This window comes from Apteryx mantelli, chromosome 4, assembly GCF_036417845.1.
Source record: "Apteryx mantelli isolate bAptMan1 chromosome 4, bAptMan1.hap1, whole genome shotgun sequence".
NCBI lineage: Eukaryota > Metazoa > Chordata > Aves > Apterygiformes > Apterygidae > Apteryx > Apteryx mantelli.
In genome coordinates, this window is record NC_089981.1 from 39341275 (window position 1) to 39364112 (window position 22838).

At 35.3% G+C, this 22838-nt stretch overlaps 1 protein-coding gene across 1 annotated transcript in view; it reads right to left on the reverse strand.

The window, feature by feature from the left end:
* Positions 1-293: 293 nt before the first annotated feature.
* Positions 294-22838, reverse strand: part of LOC106498134 (golgin subfamily B member 1-like) — a 47153-nt gene continuing 24608 nt past the window's right edge. Inside the window, exons 22-30 of the mRNA XM_067296279.1 lie at positions 11710-22605; positions 11282-11433; positions 9558-9717; positions 6964-7116; positions 5672-5839; positions 4021-4118; positions 3540-3674; positions 2634-2748; positions 294-1853 (exon numbers count right to left, since the gene is read on the reverse strand). Of these exons, the coding sequence (XP_067152380.1) occupies positions 1695-1853; positions 2634-2748; positions 3540-3674; positions 4021-4118; positions 5672-5839; positions 6964-7116; positions 9558-9717; positions 11282-11433; positions 11710-22605 (12036 nt within the window). The 3' untranslated portion in view covers positions 294-1694. The remainder of the gene's footprint in view (positions 1854-2633; positions 2749-3539; positions 3675-4020; positions 4119-5671; positions 5840-6963; positions 7117-9557; positions 9718-11281; positions 11434-11709; positions 22606-22838) is intronic.

The window sequence follows — 22838 nt, forward strand, 5'->3', positions numbered from 1 at the left end:
ATATGAATCACAGTATTTTTTCCTCTTCCTTTTTTGTGACTTTCCAATCAGATAAGTATTTATTTATAACACAACATATGACCTCTACTAGTTTATTTGCTGGCTTTCCCTGAAACTTTAGTCTGAACTCTGTTAAGCAAAATATTAAAAACACAACTTGTGTCACTATTTAAGGGGCTCAATACACCAACATTCAATTCAGGTGCTACTTAAAAGTAATTTCACTTATCTTATATGATACGAACAATATACTATAGCTAATAAATACATTTCGCAAAAAACAAAACAACAAAAAAGGTGGTAAGAAAACATTATTGGTGCAACAATGTGAAAAAGCAGAGAGATGACTGTATTCAAGAGAACAGTAAAACTGATTTGATAGATTAGGAGAGCATATAAAAAAATATATATATCCTTAGTTATTAACACCACTGTGTGGAATGTTACATTAAAAGACTGTTCAGATCCTAGATAAAGTACCAGCTAATATTAGCCAATTTACATTTTCATGAAAAAAAGTTTCTTCCTTGTTGAGAATAGACCTGCTTTATAAGAGATAACAGGTAAAGAGCGAAATCATGATTAAAGAACAAGACGATCGATTATTCAGCAAGTACAGGGTGTAAAAACATCATTCTAGCTGCCAGTCACCATAGTATTCACATGTGAGCTATTTTTGGAATCAGGCAAATAGTTGTGCAGTTTCAGAGAACTAATGTTCCGTTAGGCGTCTACAGAAACCGAAGGCAAATCTTCTGCTTCTTATGACCTCTGAGTTGAAAATGTACCCTGTATTCATTTATATTAAAAAGGTATCTTGAAGCCTAGGTATGTACAATACGTCAAGTTGTATCTTTATAAGCTCAAATTTCATGTACTGAGCAGATGTGTAACAGTTTTCCCCAAAGATATGCAGTAACTAAACCTAACAAAACAACAAGAAATGGCTATTATAAATAAAATAAAAACCATAAGAAAAGTTGTAGAAAGTGCAGTTTGAAACAACAGCTTAGGAATATAAGAAGTTAAGACGTTTCTTCATGTCATCTCAGTTTTGTTTCTTTACTTAAGCTTGATCATTGGCTTCCCTCAATCACATATACATACATATCTGTGCACCTTGTCAGCATTACAAACTGGAAGAACTTACACTTCATACAGCCACAGAAGAACATTGACTTCTTAAACTTTTTATTTTCAGTCAAAAGAAACCCCATCAAAAATCCAGTTGTTCTTCCTTTATTGCACTCTATAAAACTTCTTGTTATAATCAAGAAGCCAATAAACAGTAATAGTTGAATATTCCTTTAAAATTTATAGTTTAACTCTTAAAATAAATTTTATATAGAAAAGATACCATTTACAACCCAATCAGTAGTAATCAATCATTATGTACTCACAGACAATATTAAATAACTTGTATGCAGCAGTTCCTTTATAGGGCAAACAGAGGGGAATATTTTCTCCTTAGCAAATATAATATTCCACTGTTAAAGAGCAATTCAAGTCAACTTTGGAGCAACTGTGATATACACAAATTTCTTATAAGAAGCTCAAGACCCACAGAGTATAACAAGAACATATACAACTGTGTCCAGTGCATAGCTTAACAGCAGCATGTGAAAACTCTAGTATCTTGAATTGGCACACCATTCACCTATAGGAAAATAATTTACCCAGAAAATGCAGTGTATTTAGAGAATGCCAGTGAGGCACAATAAAACAATAATATGTAGTGTCACTAGGTACGTAAGGAATAAATAGCGTGATTTTGCTCTGGAGGTCAGCAGCTTAGAACAGTAAAGACTTCGCCCTCGAAGCCATCTTCTGAAGGAAAGGGCTCCTCCTTTCATCTGGTTAGGAAACAAAAAACATCAAATAAGTAATCAGAAAGACAGATAAGAAGAAGCTCCGCTGTAACCTAGATTTTTGGGGGCACTATAAACCTTCTAGCTGGGATGCAGTAATGGATGCCACAGCACAGGTCATTAGCACAAAGGATTTAAAGGCAAAAAGAAATTAACATTAATAGAAGTGGGGGGAAAGAGGATACAAAATATTTGTGTATTATGTAATTATATATGCTTACTAGAGATGTAGAAGAATAATTACACTCATACACATTTTACTTAACATCCACATGTGTAATATATAATATGGTAACTCACATTTTAATATGAACATAAATGAGGTGTTACGTGGCAACCCAAACAAAGAAATCAAGGACATGTTTTCTGTACTTAGCATGCTACATTGAATGAACCTCTTTATGGCATTCCCACCCCTATGATACCTAGCACTATAAAAGAATACTTCACATTCTGCTTTTCATGAGCAGAGACAAGGCAGAGTCATACAAGTAGCTGATTCATACCACTGTTTACATGCAAAAAGGACAACCCAAAAATCAATGACTCCCAGTAACCGAGAAGAGAAATCTGCCCCAAGTATGCATGAGAGTTCAAAGAGACACAGGTAAGGCTGAGGGAAGATGGGGAAAAGGAAGGACTAACACGAAGGAGTTTATGTTCTGTGCTGTCTTCAGTCCAATCTGCAATTAGCAGTATACAATGTGCACACCACTTTCGAATAGCTTATAATTCAGGATTTTTAAAAGCTTTTTATTTACTTACCTTTCGCACAATAACGTGTTCACTAGGATTGATAATTAAGGCTTCCCTTTCCTCCTCAGATTCCATCTGAACAGTGTATTCTGTAGGTACAGACCTGTAACCACTTACTTCAAATCTAGAGAAAAATTAAAAGGGTACAGAGTACTGAATTATCTACTTTTGAAAAGTACCAAATTCTCATCATAAACATTATTTTGCATACTTAAATTACTGGGGGAGATTCCGCAAAAAAGCAGTAAGATTTGGTTTATGCTGCCAGGTCTTTTTCAGTCTCTATTTTTAATCTACTCTCAAGATGCTTCATTTATTCAGAATAACCCCATCACCTCTAGCTCATTAGTGATTTTCAGATCACTATAGTGCTGGAGATTTTATTTAGGCAGATGGATAAACATATTTTAAATCTACTAATTTCTGCTAAATTGGCAAAAAAAATACCACTGACTACTGAGTCCAACATCAGAAATAAGAAATAAAAAAAACCAAAAACCACAAAACTCTTAATATATTCTTGGCCCAAAGACTTAGGTCTAGCTTTTCAACACAGTCACACATGCAGGACCACAGACTTTCATTGCTGCATGTACTCACAAACAGGTTCTATTATTTGCCTCAGAAAGCTAATACGTTTTCCTATCAGTAATCTCACTAAAAAAAAAAAAAGAGTAAACAAAAAATTTGACACTCAAATTTTCAGTTTTGTAGCACACTTAGCATTTAAAACAGCCATAGTGCCTCAGAAAACCTCACAATGCATTCGTTCAAGGGGAAGTGGAAGAGGAAGGGAAAGATGGCTTAAGCTCTCTGAACATGCAAGTTATTTCATACCCATGGGAGGAATTAATGTAGCAGTCTAGCTGCCATATACTTTTTAAAGAAAGAAAAATGTCTTACAAGAATATTTACCTGTTACTTTGCTCTTCAGAAAGTCCAAGAGCCTCTTCTGCAGCTTCTCTTCTCCTCTTCTCTTCTGACAGCATTTCTGTCAGCTGTGAGAGAGCCTGCTGCACTGAATCATATTGTTGCTCAGTCTCTGCAAGCCTATGACAAAATAGAAGTCAATATTTTAAGTACTGAAAGAGTTAATTCCGTCTTCATTTTTATTAAAGATTTATTTTTTGTTATAAAAAATAAATTATAATGAGAGACTTTAGATTAGGTATTGAAAGAAGGTCACCTATAAGCATATCTCTTTATAAAAATAAACTTTAAATATTAACAAATAATAATAATTCAAGAATATGACTAGATTCATTTAATCCACTATAAATCCACTTCTCTCTTTTTTCCCCCAAAATACCTTAGCGAGATGGAAAAGCATTACTTTTGTTCTTAAAATACAACTGTCAGGAAAACAATATTGCTAATACACGCTCTCAGTCCTGACCTTTTTCTGAGTTCATTTAGCTCCATATTGTCAATCTCAACAATAACTGCAGATCTTTCCTGTGGCGCTCCTGGGGGAACTTCTGCTCTAGCTTCATCCTGGAAAATATTAAAGGGGAAAAAAGCCAGTCACCATTTTTACAGTTATAAAAATCTTTATTTCAGTTAAAGAATCCATAAGCACCACAGAGCAGTGGAACAAACCACAATTGTGCTATTTAGTCATTTAATTTCTGGAGCTGCAATTATCCAAACTTGTTTTCCAATGGAAAGCTGATGAAAAACAATGCCTGTTTATGTTGCAGGACTTGAAGGGTCCATGTACACTACATAATACAGGACTGTGCAGCAATTTCCGAGTTATCTGAAGTGAAAGAAATGTATCTACACTAATGTAACACTGATCATAGTTTCATAAGTATTGCAGCTATTCTGCTCACAAAATCTGAAACAAACTACGTGTGGTATCACAGTGTGCCATATACACACACCAGCTCACGCAGAGGTAGCTAAGATAAAGAACGCAGTACTGCGTTCTTTATCTTGCATTTGTGGACTTCATTGCAGGCACAGAATTCCCCCATGATATTTTGAGTCCTCATGATACCCTCTAACTATCCAGACTAGTCATTGCAGCTAGAGCTGCCTAGATCCCTGCTTTATGGTATAACATGAACAGTATGATCAGGGCAGAAATTCTGGGACCTGCTGTAGGAAAAGGACAAGTCATGAGCAAGCTGGGATCAGCAGCAGGGGTGGCAGTAATTAACTGTTTGGGAATAGATGGCTTCATGCATGTGAGGAAGAGATGATGTTAGGAATCTGAAATCTCCCTTTTATTGTTTCTCAGATAATCTATGCCTGACATAAAGCTTAAAGTATGCCCATTAGCAACATCTAAATTCAGAGCTAGTGGGCCTTAGGCCGTGTGAAAACACTGGGAACTGTGCTCAAGCAGCCCCATGCTTTGCAATCGAACTGTGACGGATGTGAAGTTTGAGCGGTCTCTGAGGTAAGAAGCGGGGATTCACTTCTTTTTCAGTTCGTAGTTCTTCTTGTTTGTTTTTATTTCCCTTTCTGTAAAAATAAGGGTTGTTTTATATACAAATCTGTAGGGTATGTTAGGGTCTTGTATTAATGGATAATTACTGAATAAGCAATGCAGTACAGGAGGACTTTTTAAAAATAAAGAGATCACAAAGGAAAAAGATTGTAAATGAATATGAGAGATTACAAAGGGTACAAAAATGCTGAATAGGGTGTACAGATCTCACTTCTGAAAATATTACTCAAACACCTTGCAAAATGATTCACAACTGCTGTGAAATTATCACTAATTTCCTAATAATCTAATTATTAGTGATGATTAAATTATCTCTGCTAGCTGTAGGCCAATTCAAAAAAGAAGACACTTCAGAATGACAAAAGCATCTGTGAACACCTACCTTAACTGAAAAGTCAAGTAAAAATAGCTTTGGAGCAATACAGACAATTATCTTCCTTATAAGTGCTTCACGGGCAAAAGCAAAAGTATCAGTAAAAATAAAAATGATTTACTTTGTGTTCAGCGCAGGAAAACAAGCAAACACATGAGCATAGAAGAAAAAACAAAAAACAAAAAACTTTAAAATGTTTCCATATATTCATTTTACCTGAACAGTGCCTTGAAAGGATGTCACTTGCATTGTCTGATATTCCCTCTCCAGTCTTAAATAACGATTTTGCAAATCAGTGTAACGAAGCTGGTTATCCCTTAGAGTCTGAGACATAGTCTTCAGCTGGGCAGACAAGATGGCATTCTCTTCTGCTGACTGCACAACCTGGAAGAAATTAACATTTAAATAAATAAATTTCAGGCATTATCTCCTCCAGGAAATTATTACAGAATTGAGACTTCTCATCTCAGTGACTGAATACTGTTTTCAAAAAGTGCATCAACTTTTTGGCAAGGTCACAGTTTGGTAAGATTCAAATAGTTGTTTAATGAACAGCAGAAATAATGAAACCTGTGTATTTATTTCCTCTATCATCAATATTCCCAAAAGAGAAACTCCAGATTTTCCCCCATGCCTCCATCCCAGTATTCCCTGTGACATCACCACCTGGCAAAACACAGTATATGCGGTTGCTACTTCAGAACAGTGCATATAACCAAGTCAGCTTGACAATATACACATATTCATCAGGCAGTCGATGAATGTAAAGCAGCCAAGTTTTCATCTTTTCAAAAACAGGAAGTCATCTGGGTCTCCTCCCTTCACCTAGACACTCACCTTTGCCTGTAGGAACTTGAGATTTCTATGCCTGTTTCAAAATTTGGTTAAAACTATTATTAGGTGTAAAAAATGTTGCGTGAAGCAGGAAGAACAGACACAATGACAGATAAAGACGACGGCTGAAAGGTCACATAAGCCCAATTTGCCTTGAATACCAGGCTACAAAGTGAGAGGTAAGCGTTAAGGGAAATATTTCCAAGAATGTTTACAAACTTCTGTGAACAAAACTGAACATACGTATTTATCATCTTTACAGCCACAAAATGGTTCATCCAGAAATTGTAAGGAAACATTTTTGAGGCATTTAAAGTTTGGTACGAGATAGCTAAGATCTTGTTCCAGCTAAGGAAGATATCTGTTTCTGTCTATAATGAAAAATATTTTACTTGGAGCAGAACTTCAGTAGTGCCCCAGCAATCTCTTTAGAAAGCAGATTCAAATAAACCTCTGTCAAATAACTAGTCACAAAAGCTGCAGCAGAAAGACGTTACTGAGATTTCATTTGCAATTTCTAGCCTGAACCAACAGAGTTGTTTTGAAGAATCCAAGTTTTAAAGCACTATAAATGTGAAATATACAACATACCATCAATTTAGCAGTGAAAAATATTTGTATGTTGATACCAGTTCAAATTCACATTAACCATTTAGGATGCTGTTTTAAATTACCTTCAAATTAATCTGCTGAAAATGAAGATCCTTCTGGTGTATCTCCTGAAGACAACACTGCAGTTCATTTTGAAGCTGATTCTTCTCAGCTAAAACATGCTTGATTTCCTCAGGAATGTCTGCACTTCCAGCAAGGGAGGCAGTTTCTAAAATCTTAAAAAGTATTAATATATTCAGGGTCAATGGTGTAAGAGTTTTGTAAACAATTATATATAATTCCAATACTAAATATACACATGGACTAAATAACAATTTCCCTTTCAGAAGATCTTTTCAGAAGTTAATCCCACATTTACAATAGATTTTACTTATATAAAAATTCAACTACATAGTGTTTTTAACTTAAATACTTCAATAGAAATATAAACATTACATATTACAAATTTAGTAATATTAATAGTTATATATTTAACATATATTAAAAACAAACTGTTCCATAACCCAATAGACATTACTCTTTAATACCTTTTATTCATGATTTTATCACAAAAGATGAAGAGCAAACGATAGCCATAAACTTGACTAACTAAAATGTTTTTAATGAAATTAAAGGGAATATAATCTACTTCTGCTTCTCTTGGAACAGAAAAGGCAAATAAGAATAATATTTTGAAAAAACACTTTCCTTGAACCTTTAATGATACAAAAGTAGATGGCAATTGCCAGACTGGGTCTCAGCTGTGGTCTTTCTAAATTGGGTATTTTTGTTCCTGGCAGAAGCCAGCTCCAGCTGCTTCAGAAGACACACAAGAATACTTCTATTAGGCACTTCTCTCCCCTCTCTCTCTCAGTTAGGTCCTATTCTAATCTTCAATAATTAAGAGATTGATTTAGGCTCTGAAGAATGAAATTTAATAGATTTGTTCAAATCAAGAACACAAATACTGAAAATTGTTGCTATCAGTGTAAATTTCTAATTCCGTTTTGAATCCTGTTAAAAACTGTGTGCTTGATAACAGATCGTAGTAATGATATCTTAAAAAATGTTAACAGTACCTGAAAGAGCATATCCTTTTATTAATTTTGCAAATGTCAGTGAATGTTGCTTGTTCTGGGTTTACAAGAAAGGAGAAGGCAGACTCTCAGTTCACCTATTTACACCCTTCGCTACTATTAGGTACTTTTGTCTCTCATTTATTTCCTTCTTACTGTAAACAATCCCAATCTTTTCTTAATTTTTTTCTGTTTTCTGTATCATGCTTTTCACCTCCCTCCTTTGAAACTTTTTTTATATTGCAATGCAATACTTCTGTGAAGCAGCTGAGGTGAAATACACTACAAATGATTTAGTCAAGAATTGTTTTTTGTGTCACTTTTTCTACCATTTCTTCAGCATCCAAGCAATTCATTTAATTTAAATGAGTTTTCTAAAAATGAGAAAAATTAAAGTCATCTCATTTGTCCATCTGTTCCCCCATTAACATTTGAATCGGTCAGTCAATTTTGAAACCAAATTTGGGGGGGGGGGGCGGGAGGGGGAAGGTCAATGTCTTGAGAAATTATGATGTTTCTGTACTTAATGTGATAATTAGTGGCTGAGTGGCTGGGGAAGACAAATCCAACTTGTACTACCTATCGAGAGAGAGAGACAGGTAGAATTCAGCTGTACTACAGGCTGTTTGGCAGCTGATCAAGTCAATCAGCATGCAAGGACTTGGGGGCCAACAAATACATTGTTGGCAACCTACAAGTGATAGTACAGCATCTTATTCTCTTTGAACAAGCATGCTACAGGAACACACGAGGACACTGGCGTTAGAATGGTGTGAATAATAAGAGACACACAATACATACGAAATTGGCAAAAGAAGCCAGAATTAATTAGCATTCCTGCTCATGGACGTAACACGTTTCATCTCAGCTACTAGAAGAATTCTTCTTTGAGCTGTCTGAAACCTCCCTGTCCTTTTCTTGATTTGACAGAATTTACGGAGAATCCTGTAAATTGCACTAGTTCTTTTTTTCCTTTCCAACATCTGTGTCTGAATTTGGCAGCACCGGGCCTGCTGTTGAGTATTTGCATGTTCCTGCTCATTCATCTAGTTTGAACCATGTCTTGAACCTCTTCATATTACATTCTGGATTTAACTAACCTATGACAGTAAACTACAGGATTACTGAAGTAACCTATTAATATAAGTAACTCAGTAACAAGCAAATACTGTTACCATACCATTTAACCATAGCAAACTGTGACACTTTTTGGTTAAGTATCAGTAACAGATTCATGACAGTTCTTCACCTTTTGTTTCACTACTATTTCATTTCTTTACGAAAGTGCTTTTCACATTTTTGACCATTAAAATATATCATGACAGTGAGTTTCCTCTATTATTTTATCAACATATGAGAAACAATTCTTTTTTAAAGCAAGTTATCAATATTAAGATAATTATTGCAACTCATTTGCTAGGAGTAGTTTTAACTTGCTGGTTTGACCTCAGTGCAGTACTGAAATACATACAATATCTTGTCATCCCCTCTCCTGCAGTATAATATACTGTACAGTTCTCATTTGGGAAGAAGTTTGCAATTTTAATACTACTAACTGATCAAAGTAGATTCATGCCTCCTGCTACATTTTGTTTCTTTACCTTGACTGGGTAATTGCTCCCATCGGAGACTGATTTCTTAACAATCGTGTCTTGTTGCAGCTTCTGTAGTTCCGCAATCTGTTGGTCTTTCTCAGCAACTGTGATCTCACATTGATTTTGCAGTGCCTGGGACTCTGAGAGGAGGAGGTTTTTTTCCATTCTGAAGATAAAATATTAAACTAGCTGTTAAATGATAATATAGTACATACAAGTCAACGAGAAGGACAAAGCTGTGCTCACTGGTATTTCTGAAATAAATAATGGTAGTTTCTAATCACAGACAATATACAAATATGGAGCACTATATGAACATTTGCAATACCTACTTCAGTTTAAAGATGTCTGCTAAGAAAAAACTCGGAAAATAAAGCCTTGAACATGATAATATCATGTATGGCTTGCTGACTTGGAGACCAGAGAAGTTTATCAACTGTAAAGATACAAAAATCTGTTAATGCAGCATACATACCTGAGCTACCTGAAGAATAAGGTTGGGCAGCAAAGCAGCTCTAGGTTGTAGCAGTATAGAGTGCTGCTCAAGATAGTCTAGCTTATTTCAAGTACTCGAATTTGAAGCGGCATACCCCAGACTCAAAAGACTTTATGAAATAAATCAACATGCTACATGTCCACAAAATGTAGTCATATACAAGCAGTATCACAAAGGGCATAAAAGCAATTTAAATCTTTCTGAATTCAATTTAACATATGCTTTTGAAGTTTGAAAAAAGTTTGAAAAAAGACTATTCATGCTGTCCATGGCTCAAGTCTACCAGTTCGAATGAGATTTCACAAATTCATGCTTGTTTGTTCATATCTGCAAAGATAAATGTGGGACTGATCTTTTGATCTACACCCTCCCCCCTAAACTTCTAGCATAAAACAGATATTATCTGAAGCAGATCTTAATTACAGAAATTGCACTACAGACAATAAAATGCAATAAGACACTATGATACTGCCTGCCAAACAAAATTACCACTGATCATAACTGCTTTCTCACTTCTAATCATCTGCACAAGGTTAGTTAGAATCTGTCTTAATTTACAAGCTCTAACTAGAACAGCAGTCCAAGATAACCAAATCTTGAGGTGCCTCCACTGAGCATCACTTTAAAATGCCTATATTGCCATCTTAGATGTGAAGAGCAACCTGCAGACCTCGGGAGGTGTTCACAGGATTAGGCCCAATGTGTGCATTATTCTTTTATCACAGATGATGAGAGTTGTGGAAAGTGCTGATGTGAACCCCTAAATCTGCAAAAATATTGCTCAAATGTGAAATGAAGTTAATTTTCAATATTGTAGTTGGCTAAATATGCAACATCTCAGTCATCTTTAAAGAGAGAGGTCTGGGGGAAAAATGTTCAGCCAAATAAATGGTTACTCTTACTGAGAAGAGAATGTGATATCAAGCATAGAAATGAGATTCTCAAACTGCAGTTCCATATATCCTAGTCGCTAACAGGACAGAAACCATTCAATTAAGACTGTTCAAAATTTTATGTTCACAAAGAGACCATTACATAAAAAGACAAAGATAACAGTGAACAAAGAAAACGGTGTGAAAGTTGACTTAGCACATTATAGAAACATTCTTATCCTACTTTCTGGTAAACTAGACATAATTTTATTTCTGTGTCTGTTTCACATCATGTGGTGAAGTCCACTGAAGAATTCTAAACAAAAGCCACATCCACTATTTGTTAAATTTAACATACACACCTTAATACAGCAAGCTCATTCTGGTATGATGCAATCTCTCTCTCAGTTTCTGCTTGGAAGGCCTTTGTCTGATGCAACGCCCTCTCCAAATCATCAACCTTGGTCTTCAGTTTTGATATCTCAATGGCTGCAAGGCTGGCTCCTTCTTTAGCCTACATTTAATAAACAAGATTAGTGAACCAGAATGAAAGCCACACTACTGAAGACTAGCAGTGCTAGAGTTCTAACTACAGAATTAGCTTTCTCATTTGCTCCTGTTTAACAGGATGATTATCTAAACTCTCAAATTCTAACCATACCTTTCCTAGTAAGATTATATTTTCTTAGCACTCAGGTAATCTGCAAAGTTAAACTTCAGAGTATCTCTAAGCATTCTCTGCATTTTTACAAAAAAAACCTACAAAGCAATGTACCTAATTAAAACTTACCAATCTTCCCCTATCGATCTGAGGTGTATCCAAAGTACTTTTAAGAGAATTTATCTCATTGATGCTGTTGTAAGCAGTGGCAAATGAAGCCGTGCCCTGTTTAGTTTCAGAAGCTAGCTTCTGTTTGCTGAGTTCCTGCAGCAATTTGTCTCGGTCATCCTGAAGACTGGCCATAGCCTTGGAAAATGCTTCAATCTGGTGAACGAAATTCCCATGCTCAGATGAGAGCCTGCTAATCTCCAACTCACGGCCGGCTAATGTCTTACACAGATTTCCAATTTCTTCAGCAATTTGATCAAGTGTGACCTTATTTGCAGCATCAAAAAGCACCTGATTCAGATGAGCATTTTCTTTGAGTACACTGACGAGCTGCAATTTAAAGTTGTCCAATTCGGCTTTAAGTTCATCTCCCTTCTTTTTTTCAGATTTGAGTTCAGATGCATATTTGCTTTGAAGTACCTTGAAGTCCTCTATTATCCTATCTCTATCATTTTGCAGAGCAGTCACTGCTTTCCCAAAGGCCTCATTTTGGGATCTTAGTTCTCTATTCTGAAATTGAATTTCTAATATCATCTTCTGTGCAGAAGCATCAGCTTCAGTGCTGTGTTCATATGTCAACACGGTCTTATTGTATTTCTCATCTGCACCATTATTATTTTTGCTTACTGATTTCTGGACTTCCTGAATCCTCTTCTGAAGTTTTTCTTCACATTGTTCATTGGATACACATTCCTTTTTCTGAACACTGTCACTAGATAGCAGTTTCTCTCCAGATTCAGAAACAAGCTTCTCTTTGTTTAATGATGCAATTAAAGATTCTAAATCGTTTACTTTAGATATTAATTTTTTATTCTCATGTTCCAAAGATATAGCAGTATCCTTCTGCAGTTCACTGGTCAGTTGCATTTCTTTTATTTGTTTTTGAAGATTGTATTTTTCTTGTTCAAGGTTTTTAATAGAATCCAATTTTTGCTTAAGTGAGTCTTTCAGCTGATGATCTTTCAAAGATAAAATTTGGTTAAGATCTTCCCTATACTTTATTAGCTGTGCACTTAACATTGCATTTTCAGAATGAAGATCATCTATCTGATTGAGAAGCATCCTTAGTTCTTGTTTCAGAGCGCTGTTTTCACTTTCATTGCCAATTATGAGACTGTCTCTCTGATTTAAAACATTTTGGTGAAGATGTTCCAGCTCTTTGTATTTAGAAAAAAGATCATCTCTGTCATTCTGAAGAGATGACATTGATTTTTTAAAGGCATCTATTTCACTGGCAATTGCAGCTTTATCTTGACCTGCTCTGTCTGCTTTCATCTGGAGACTTCTCAGTTCATTTTCCATCCTCTGACAGGACTCCTCACATTGTTGTCTCTCTATCTGCAAGGCCTGTAACTGAAGTTCATATTCTTTGATCTGTTCTCTATGTTGAGTCTGTACCTGAATCAGGTAGTCAGAAATTTCATCATCTTTTGAAGAAATGAGTAGGGAAATTTCTTTATCTTTATTATTTAACATTATCTTCATTTGTTCAGAAATGGCAATTTGCTTTTCCAATTCAGTATGAGTCTTCTCCTTTTCAGCTAGAAGTTGTTGCAATTCTTGTTCTTTCCTAGTAAAATTACTTTCCAGTGCTTTTATCTCTTTTTCTGCACTTTTACTGTTCTCTATGAGGTCATTAAGAGAATTATTTTCTTTAAGGAGTGCTTGAAAAGCTGCTTCTTTTGACTGAAGAACACTCTCCAACTCTTGCTGCCTGTTGAGAAAAAGCACATTTTCTTCCTTTATTCGGCAGAGCTCTTCATAGCGCTGTGTATCAACAGATTTTTGCCTCAGATACAGTTCATCCTTTGTTTCCTCTGCCACAGAATATTTGATATTCAGTTCTTGAATTTCAGCCATTTTGTCTTTCAATTCATCTTGTAAAGACAAGATTTTTTTATTACTGTCTTCTATCTGTTTCTCTTTACTTTGAATGGTCTCCTTGAACTGTATTTCCCAGTTTTTCATTTCACTGATTACCCTGTCCCGGTCATTCTGAAGAGAAGACATACACTTTGTAAAAGCAGCTAATCGGGCCAAAGTTGCATTCAAATCTGCTTGAAGTTTCCTGTTTTGTGAGTCCTTACTGCTTACTTCCTCTTGCAATTCACGAATCTCACTGACTGCCCGATCTTTTTCTCGCTGAAGGGCACTGTGTCTTTCCTCTAGGTTCAACCATTCTCTTTTGTGAACTGATTTTAGTTGTTGAAGATTACGTTCCAAGTCTCTCTCATATTCTCTCTTTTGGATTTGTAGTTGGTCTTCTTTCTTCTTAAGTTCTTTTCTCCAATTTAGATTCTCAGCTGTAAGCCTGTCCAGTTCATTCTTTGACTTATCCAACAAGTTCACCTGTGAAGAAAGCTTTTCATTGAGATGATATATTTCTTCATTTGATTTGGCAAGCTTTTCTGATGTATTACTTAAGTCCTTTTCAAATTTTTCACTTTTTGACTGTGATAGTTTCACAGATCTTTCCAAGTCCAGGATCAGCTCCTGGAGCTTTATTGAATCTTTTTGCAAATGGTTGATTTCCTGCTGTTTCTCCTTTAAGAGTTCCTGTAATTCTTTTGTTTTGGTTTTAGTTCCACTATTATCTCTCTGAGCACATTTCACTTTCTCCTCAAACACTTTTACAAGATGCAACTGCTGTTCTTTTTCTCTAATCATGTTACATTTTTCTGCCTTTAATTCTTCCAGTTGCTGTAATAGTAAGTTATTCTGCACCTGTGCTGATTTCATTCTATCAGTAAGATAATCAACCTTTTTAACATGGTTCAGCAATTCTGTCTCAAGAAATTCTCTCTCATTCTTTACTTTGTAAGAACTTTCTTGTACATTTTCTAATTCCTCCTGTAACAGACATTTATCATCCTCTAAAATCTTAACTTTTTCATTCAGACTAACAATTTCTTGTGTAAGACTTTCACATTCTGTGTCTAGCTTTGTGAAACAATTATTTTTATGATCCAAAGATTTTTCAGTTTTTTTTAATTTTTCTGAAATTAATTTTCTTCCTTGTTCTAGGACAAGCACATCTTGTTCTTTTTCAAAAAGTTTATCCTTTAACATATTAATGTCCTTTAATAATGATTCATTCTCATATAATGCATCACTGATTTTAGATTGCATATCATTTTGGTACAACTCCATTTGAACTTGGAGGTCTCCCAAAGTTGCTTTAGTTACAGTGATGTCATTATGAAGGATGTCATTTTCACTCTGAATTTTCTCTAAAGCCTGCTTTAAATTTTCAGAAGTTTGTTTCAGCTGCTCATTTTCCTCCATTAGCTGATGATTCTGATGAGTGAGTTCATGAAGACGATCCTGATGTTCTTCCATCCTTGCCTCTTGCTCTCGTATTTGCCTTTTTGCTTTACTCTGTAATTCATCAACTTCCAATTTTTTGGATTCACTGAGTTGTTTCAGTTGGTTCTTTATAACTTCATTTTCATCAACGAGCTTTTGAAAATGCTCCTTAAGTGCCTCCTTCTCAGATTCTCCTTCTCTGAGTCTTTGAATAGCCTCTTGCTTCTCTTTTCTAGTGAGGTCAATAACTTGCCTCATATCTGCTATTTTACTACTGATATTCTCATATGCCTGAAGAAGTGATTCATACTCTTGCTTTAATTCATTATGTTTAGCCCTCCATCCTGTTAATTCAACTGTCTGAGAATCTTTTAAAGTATTCAGCTGGAAAGAAAAGGCCTCTTTTTCCTGAACTATAGTCTCCATGGTAGATTTAAGACTTTCACACGCAGCAGTTAGGTTTTCATTTTCAGTCAAAAGTCTAGCATTTTCAGAAACAAGGCTGTCCTCTTCATACAATGGAGAAACAGCATTTGAACTTTGTTTTTCTCTACCAAGCTCTGACACCAAATGTTCAAGAGTACCTGTCTTGTTCACCAGTTCTTCTCTTTCCAAAAGCAGTTTATCAATCTGGTCTTTTAGACGTTTGTTTTCTCTCAAGGCTTCCTTACGCGATATTAAAGCTGCTTGTAACTTTCTCTGAAGGTGCTCTCTGGACTTTTCTTCTGCTGTAGTTCTTTGATCTTGTGGTTTGGAGTCATTTACACTTGCAGGTTTTACCAGGGGCTCTTCAACCATTTGCATTTGTTTCTGGATTTCATATGCTGTTGCTTCTTTTAGTTTAGTTTTTCCGGAGTAATCAGTCTCTGAGAGCTGAAAACAGGTACCTTTATCCTGTAACTTTCCTTGAAGCAAATTAACTTCTGAACAAAACTGTCCCAATTCCTTTTCAGTATCATTTTCTTCCTTAAATTCTTTGCATGATAGCACAGGACTGCTCATCTCAGCCTTTTCACGTAGCGTCCGTAGCTCTGTCAATAGTTTTTTGTTTTCTTCACTGAAATGTTTTACCTCCCTTTTCATATTAATTAGCTCCAAATTGGACTTTTCTAAATGACTGATAATTTCCTCTTTCTCACTCTTCATTTCTTCAAATGCTGTTTTGTAATGGTGGGCTTCTTCTTGGCCTTCCTTTATAACTTCTTTCAATGCTTCCTTTTCCTGATCAAGCTTATCTTTGAAATCCACAAACGAACAATGCAATGCCTCTATTTCCTCATTCTTTTCTGCAACCTCCTTCTTAGCTTCCTTTCTCAGCCTTTCCAGTTTCTCCTGGCTCATCTTGTAATCCTCTTCATTCTTTTTAATAAGTGCTTCTTTTTCATTATTCACAAGTTCAAGTTCTGTCTTCATGTCTATAGCTTCAGTCTCACATGTTTTCAGCTTTTTCTGTAGCTGACTTACCTCCTCCAACATGCTGCCTTTACGGTGCTCCTGGTACTGCTCCTGCTGTCTCACAGAGTTGAAGTTGACCGTTTCTTCTCTTCTGTCACCAGATTCAACCGATACCTTTCTCAACTCTTTCTTTAACATTTCTGTTTCTTCCTGAAGTTTTGCATAATTACATCTTAGTTCTTCTAACTCAATATCTTTACTTGCCATTAAAATTATTAAGTTTTCTGACTCTTTTAAGGATGCATCCTGAACCTTACTTCTTGGTTTGTTTGATTCCAAATTGCTTAGGTCAGTTTCCTCTTCTTCCAGCTCTGCCTCACATGAAGCCAGCTCTTCCTCTGGAGGACACTTTTGTAACTGATTAAAGTCAAATTCTTTACATTTCCTTTGAAGAACTTTCCAGAGTGCTTTGTATTCCTGTTTGAGATGCTCAAGCTGTTTCTTCTGTTCATTAAAATCTGCAAGTTTAGTGTGTTCTTCCCTTTCTTTCTGAATTTTTTTTGTATCTTCTTTGCTGACCAGAAGTTCTCTCTGTAAGGCTTCTTTTTCTTTTTCTAATTGATTCATTACATTAATTTCATTGCTATGGTCCAGAGACTTCTTCCTGTCTCCGGCATTTACATCAGCCTTGTCAGAACTAGAATTTTTCAACAATTCTTCCTTCTTTATAATTTCAAACTTAGCATTTTCAAGAGCCAGCAAAAGTTCAGAACGTTCCTCTTCATATGCACTTGCCCTTTCATCCAGCACAGATTGCATATGAGCAAGCATACAGTCTTTTTCCTCTAAAGATTTGAGGTTCTGCTCACATATATTTTGTTTTTCAGCAATGACATCACTTAGTTCTGCAACACTGCCCTGAAGTTCCTCTAAACAGGAGGCTTTTGAAGACAAAATTTCATTCAGATTACTTATTTTGGCATCTTTTTCTAAAAGTTGTTGCTTCAAAGTTCCAAGATGAGACTCAAAATCTTTATTTTGCACTTCAGCAAATTTTAGCTTGTCTGTTAATTCATTAACCTTCTTCAACAACTCCTCTGTTTTTTTTTGCTCTTTTTCTATTTCTTCCTGTCCACTCTTTTCTAGCTTTCCAACTTTTTGCATTAGATCTTTTCTCATTATCAACGCTACTTGAAGTTTCTTTTTCAGGTTCTCTTTTTCCTTGCCAATTTTCTCAAGATTAAACTGCATCTCCTCTTTTTCATTCATTACATCTTTAAACACAGCTTCTCTACTGCTTAACGTAACCTGACTATGCTCCAGTTCTTTCTTACAATGCTCAAGTTCCTGCAATACTCGATTTAGGTCTCCTACAGACCTATTATGAACAGCTTCAAGATCATGCAATTTGGCATTTAATATATTTCTCTCTTCAGAAAATTTCAGCATTTCATTAGACAATGATTCCATGACCTCGGTAACAGAACAGTCCTTTTCTTTCACTTGCTGACTTAGAGCAAAAATTAAATCCTTTTGCTGATTTACCCGGGAATTTAAGTTTTCTATGAGTTGGTCTTTTTTCCCCATTTCTTCTAGGAGACTTGCTACTTTTTTACCTTCAACATTCAATTTTTCTTGGCTGGTTCTAACTATTTCTTCTGATTTATCTATCTTCTCCTGAAGAAATTCAACCTGTTTATTCATTTCTGCAAATGATTCTTCTCTTTCTTGCAAAAGAGACTGTTGTTTACATAATGTTTCCTTAACAGTGACTACTTCTTTTGATAGACATTCAATTTCAGATTTGTAGGTACACTTGATCTTTTCGATATCATTCTGCAGCAAATCCTTCTGTTTTTCAAGTGACCACATATTTTTTAATTCATTTTTTATGACATCCATTTCTTTCTGTTTTTCTAAAAGAATCAGTTGCAATTGTTCTCCTTCTGTTTCTTTGCTCAGAATAGTGGTTATCAGGGTGGAGAAATTTTCCAACTGAATTTTAGTATCAGTTAGCTGCTGTGTGGAATCTGAAGTCTGTGCATTCTTTTCTGTACATAAAAGCCTACTACTAAATAATGCAGATAAGCTTTGAGTTAATTCCTTTTTTATAAGATCCAGCTCTTGCTGTAAAGACTCAATTTTGCTATCCTTTGATTTCATTTCACTTTCTAAACTGCTCAATTGCTCAGTAAGACTATTATTTTGCAAAGTTGCCCTGTCAAGATCTGTCACCCATTTGTTTTCTGACTCAAGCAGACTTTGTTCTAGAGCTTCAAATTTAAGTTCTAATTTAGAGAGTTCTTCACCCTTCACACTAACCTGCATCTGTAACTTCTCTTTTTCTGTCTTCATCTGCAGTTTGACAGCATCTATCTGCATTCTTGAATAACTCTCACTCGTTTCTAGTTTTTCATTAATTTCTTGGAGCTTTTCCAATTTCTTTTGTAAATGATCTTCCGATGCAATGAGTTGTGTGTTTTCAACTGTCAGTTTGTCAGCATCTTCTTGTAATAGATTTTTTTCTTTCTCTAAAGACTCTAACTGGTGCTGCAGACTAGCTATTAGAAGTGCCTTGTCATGGCAGTCTTGAGATGATTTGGAATTTACATTGTTCAACTCTAACTTTAAATGTTCTATATTTTCAGCCTGTTCAGTGCACTTCACATGCAGAGACTCCACAGCTAATTCTTTTTGCTGTAAATCTTGTTTCCATGTAGTTATTTGGTCTAGTGCTTTTTGGTGCTCATTTTTTATATAATCAAGTTCAACTGTCAAAGAATCAATTTTCTTCTGATTGATATCAAAGTTTTTATTCTTTTCCTGAAATTCCTTAGTAAGGTTTTTCATGGCTACACCACTTTTCTCTAATTCTTCTCTGAGAACCTCAGTCTCACTAGAAAGAATACTAATGTTGCTATCTGCCAATTGTATACTGGTATCTTTTTCCTTTAAAGAATTAAGTAGTCCAGTAATAATCTCTTCCTTTTCACTAAGAGCTGCATTAAGTTCAGTTCTTAGTTCATACTGTGCTGCAATTTTTTCCTGAAGACATAAAAAGGCATCTTCTTTCTCATGGACTAGTTCTTTTGATTTTTGTAGTTGTTGTGTTAGCTCATGTATCTGACTCTGAAGCTGAGAAATTGAATCTATTTTCTCTTCATCTTTGCTTGCTTTCTCATTTAGAGTTTTGAGGAGACTTTTATTTTCCATAAGTGAAGATTCCTTTTCTAATAAGGACTGGCTGATCTCAATTACTGCACTTTTTTGATCTTGTATTTCTTTTTGTAGATTCATTTTCACTTCCTCCAGCTCCACAACCTGTTTCTTTAAGACCTCACATTCATTCTCTTTTTCCTGAAGTTGCATCTTTAACTTCTCACTGAATAATGAAATATTACTGACAGTCAACTCCTTTTCTGAAACAAGCACTTTTAATTGTTCTGCTTCAGAGGTTAAAAGCTCTAACTGTTTCTGCTGCATAACAGAAGATGCCTGTATTTCAGAAAGGTGTGCTTTCAAACTGACATATTCATCTAACTTTTGTTTTAAAGATTCATCCTTCTGTATAATTGAATCATTCAATTGGGCTGTTTTTTCTGTCACATTTCGAAGCTGATACTGAAGGTCAGAAATAACCTCCATATTCTCAGACAGTTGAACCCTGAGCACATCAGACTCTTCAGATTTATCTTTAAATAACTTTAAATCTTGGGCTTGCTTCTTAAATTCATTTTCTTTCTCCTGCATTGCTTGTCTAAGCTGACTGGTTTCAAACCCCAGGGCTTGTATTTGGTTTTGCAGATCTGAAACAACTTGCAAATATTGCAGCTCTCCTGTCATTTTACTATCTTTCATTTGCTGAATCAAAACCTCCTTTAAAGAAAGGAGAGTTTCTTTTTCTTCAAGGACAGCTTTTAACTTTTCTTTTTCAATTATTAGGCCATCAATTTGGTCCTTCAAAGCTAAAATATTATGACTTTGTTGGGACAAGTGTGAACTTAAAGCAGCTATTTCATCTGACTTTTTTGTTACCGTAGCATTAACTGTTTCAATGTCTACTTTCAATTTTTCATTTTCTAGAGTTGTTGTATGCACTTGCTGCCTTGCTGAAATAATTTCAGACTGGTGCTGTACCAGCTGTGACTGAAGAACTTCACATTCATGGGACTTCTCACTCAATAAACTTGAAAGGTCCTCCTTTTCATACTTAAGCACATCCACTTCTTTGCTTAGTAACTGTAACTGATTTTTTAACACTGTGCTTTCTTCCATTTTTTCAGAAACTTGCTTATGAAACATCTCAAGTTCTGAACCTTGACTTTTTACAGTCAAGTCTCTTTCTTCTATGCACTGAGACAACTTTGTTTTTTGATCTTTAAGATTTTTAATCTCATCCTGCAACTCTAAAATATTAAGTTTACTCTCTTCCATTTCTTTATGCAGTGAATCATTCTGAAGGATTTTTTCTTCTAGAGACCTGTTCTTAGCTTCAAAATCCAAAGTTATACTTTGAATTTGTTTCTCCAGTAGTAAATTATTTTCCTCACTACGGCTGAGCTCTTGCATTAGGGTACTGCATTCAGATAACTTATTATTTAACATTTCTTCTTTATTTATTTCTTTGTCTCTAGTATCCTTCAGCTGAATGAGGAGTGATTGCATTTGTTCATGCAACTGTTGCGTCTGTTCCTTGCTTTCAAACAACTGATCGGCTAGCACATTACACTCCTTTGTTTTCTTCTGCAGCTGTTCTGCAACTGAATTTTCTTTTTGCTCGGCAAGTATTGAAAGTTGTTCAATTTCTTTTACCAGTGTGTCTTTATCATAACTTAGTACTGAAAGAGTTTTTTGGTATTCAGCAGTGCTAACAGATAACTTATTCTCTATTTCTGCCACAGCCTGGATTTTCTCTAACAGTTCACTCTCTTTTATATCCAGTAGTTTGGACAAACTCTCATTTTCACTGATTAGCTGTTGTTTCTCTTTTTCCATCATATTTATACTTTTTTTCAGATCTTCATTTGCTTTTATTTCCTCTGCCAATTTTTCTTCTTTCCCCTCAAGATCTGCCTGTAATTGCTTATTAGCTGAAGCTTTTTCTTGTGTCGCCATTTCCAGCTTGTTAATTTGTTTGTGTATTTCACTTAATTGGTTATTAAGTTCTTTGCAACATGTCTCTTTGGCTTTCAGATCTCCAATTAATTTAAACTTAGTCTCTTCATTTTCCTGCTCCAAAAGCCCAAGCTTCTGCTTTAATGAAACAATTATCTCTTGTTTCTCTTGTAAATCTTTTTTAATTGTTTTCTGATGCTCAGTATGTTCTGTAAGCTGTCTAGATAACTTAGCCAATTCTTCATCTTTTCTAGCATCTTCCAAAACTAGCTTGTTATATGAATCTTCAATTGTTTTTAACTCATTTTCAAGTGTCTGTTCCTTACTCTCTTTCTCTTTAAGCAAACTGTTCCATTTTTCCTTCAGAGTATTATTTTCCTCAAGCTGAGTTTTCAAATATTCAGTTTCTTTTCTTTGTTTATTCTCAGTTTGTTGTAGCTTTTCAGACGATTTACTAATTTGTTCTTTCAGCAAAGTAATCTGTGACTCGCATTCCATAAGCTTGTTATGGTATGTGACATTGTTGGCCTTGATTTCAGAACGGAGATCCTTAATAGTAATGCTGTTCTCGCTGATTTGTTTTATTAATTCCTCATTTTCTTTGGTTTTAGCTTCATTCTCAATTCTAACTCTTTCTAGCTCCCATCCCATTGTATTACTCTGCTCAGAAAGGACAGATATCTTTACGCTTGCATCTCTTACATCAGCTGTTTGTACTTCTTTCAGCAAGTGAGTTTCCCTTTCAGCCTTTAATAAAGATTCTTCCATCCCTCGTATTTCTTCCTCTTTGCATTGTACTTGACGCTTCAGGATGATGACCTGTTCAGAATATTCTGTCATATTCAAAGACAGGACAGACATCTCCCTGTCTTTTTCTGCCAGTGTCTCTTTAAGATTATCAATTTCTCTTTCACGTCTCTGGAGATCTTGAATAAGTTGAGATCTTTCCTCTAAATGGCTTGTATTCAATTTGTCAAGCTCTTCATTTGTCTGGTCCAGATCCAGCTGCATCAATTCTACCACGCCATCTTGTTTCAAAGTCTAAACATGAGAAAACAATGTTACAAGAATACTTCAAACGTATAGTAGAGGGAGAAAGAAAGTTACACTCCCCATGTAGAATTATCATCTAAACTAATAAATCTCTCTCACTTAATCCCTGAACAAATTACCTGAGTAACTGTATCATCATGAGATAATAATGTGGTATCTCAGGATTGTTTTAGCATTCAAAAAGGTTAGTGTATGAAATTTTTGCTGACATTTAAATGCAA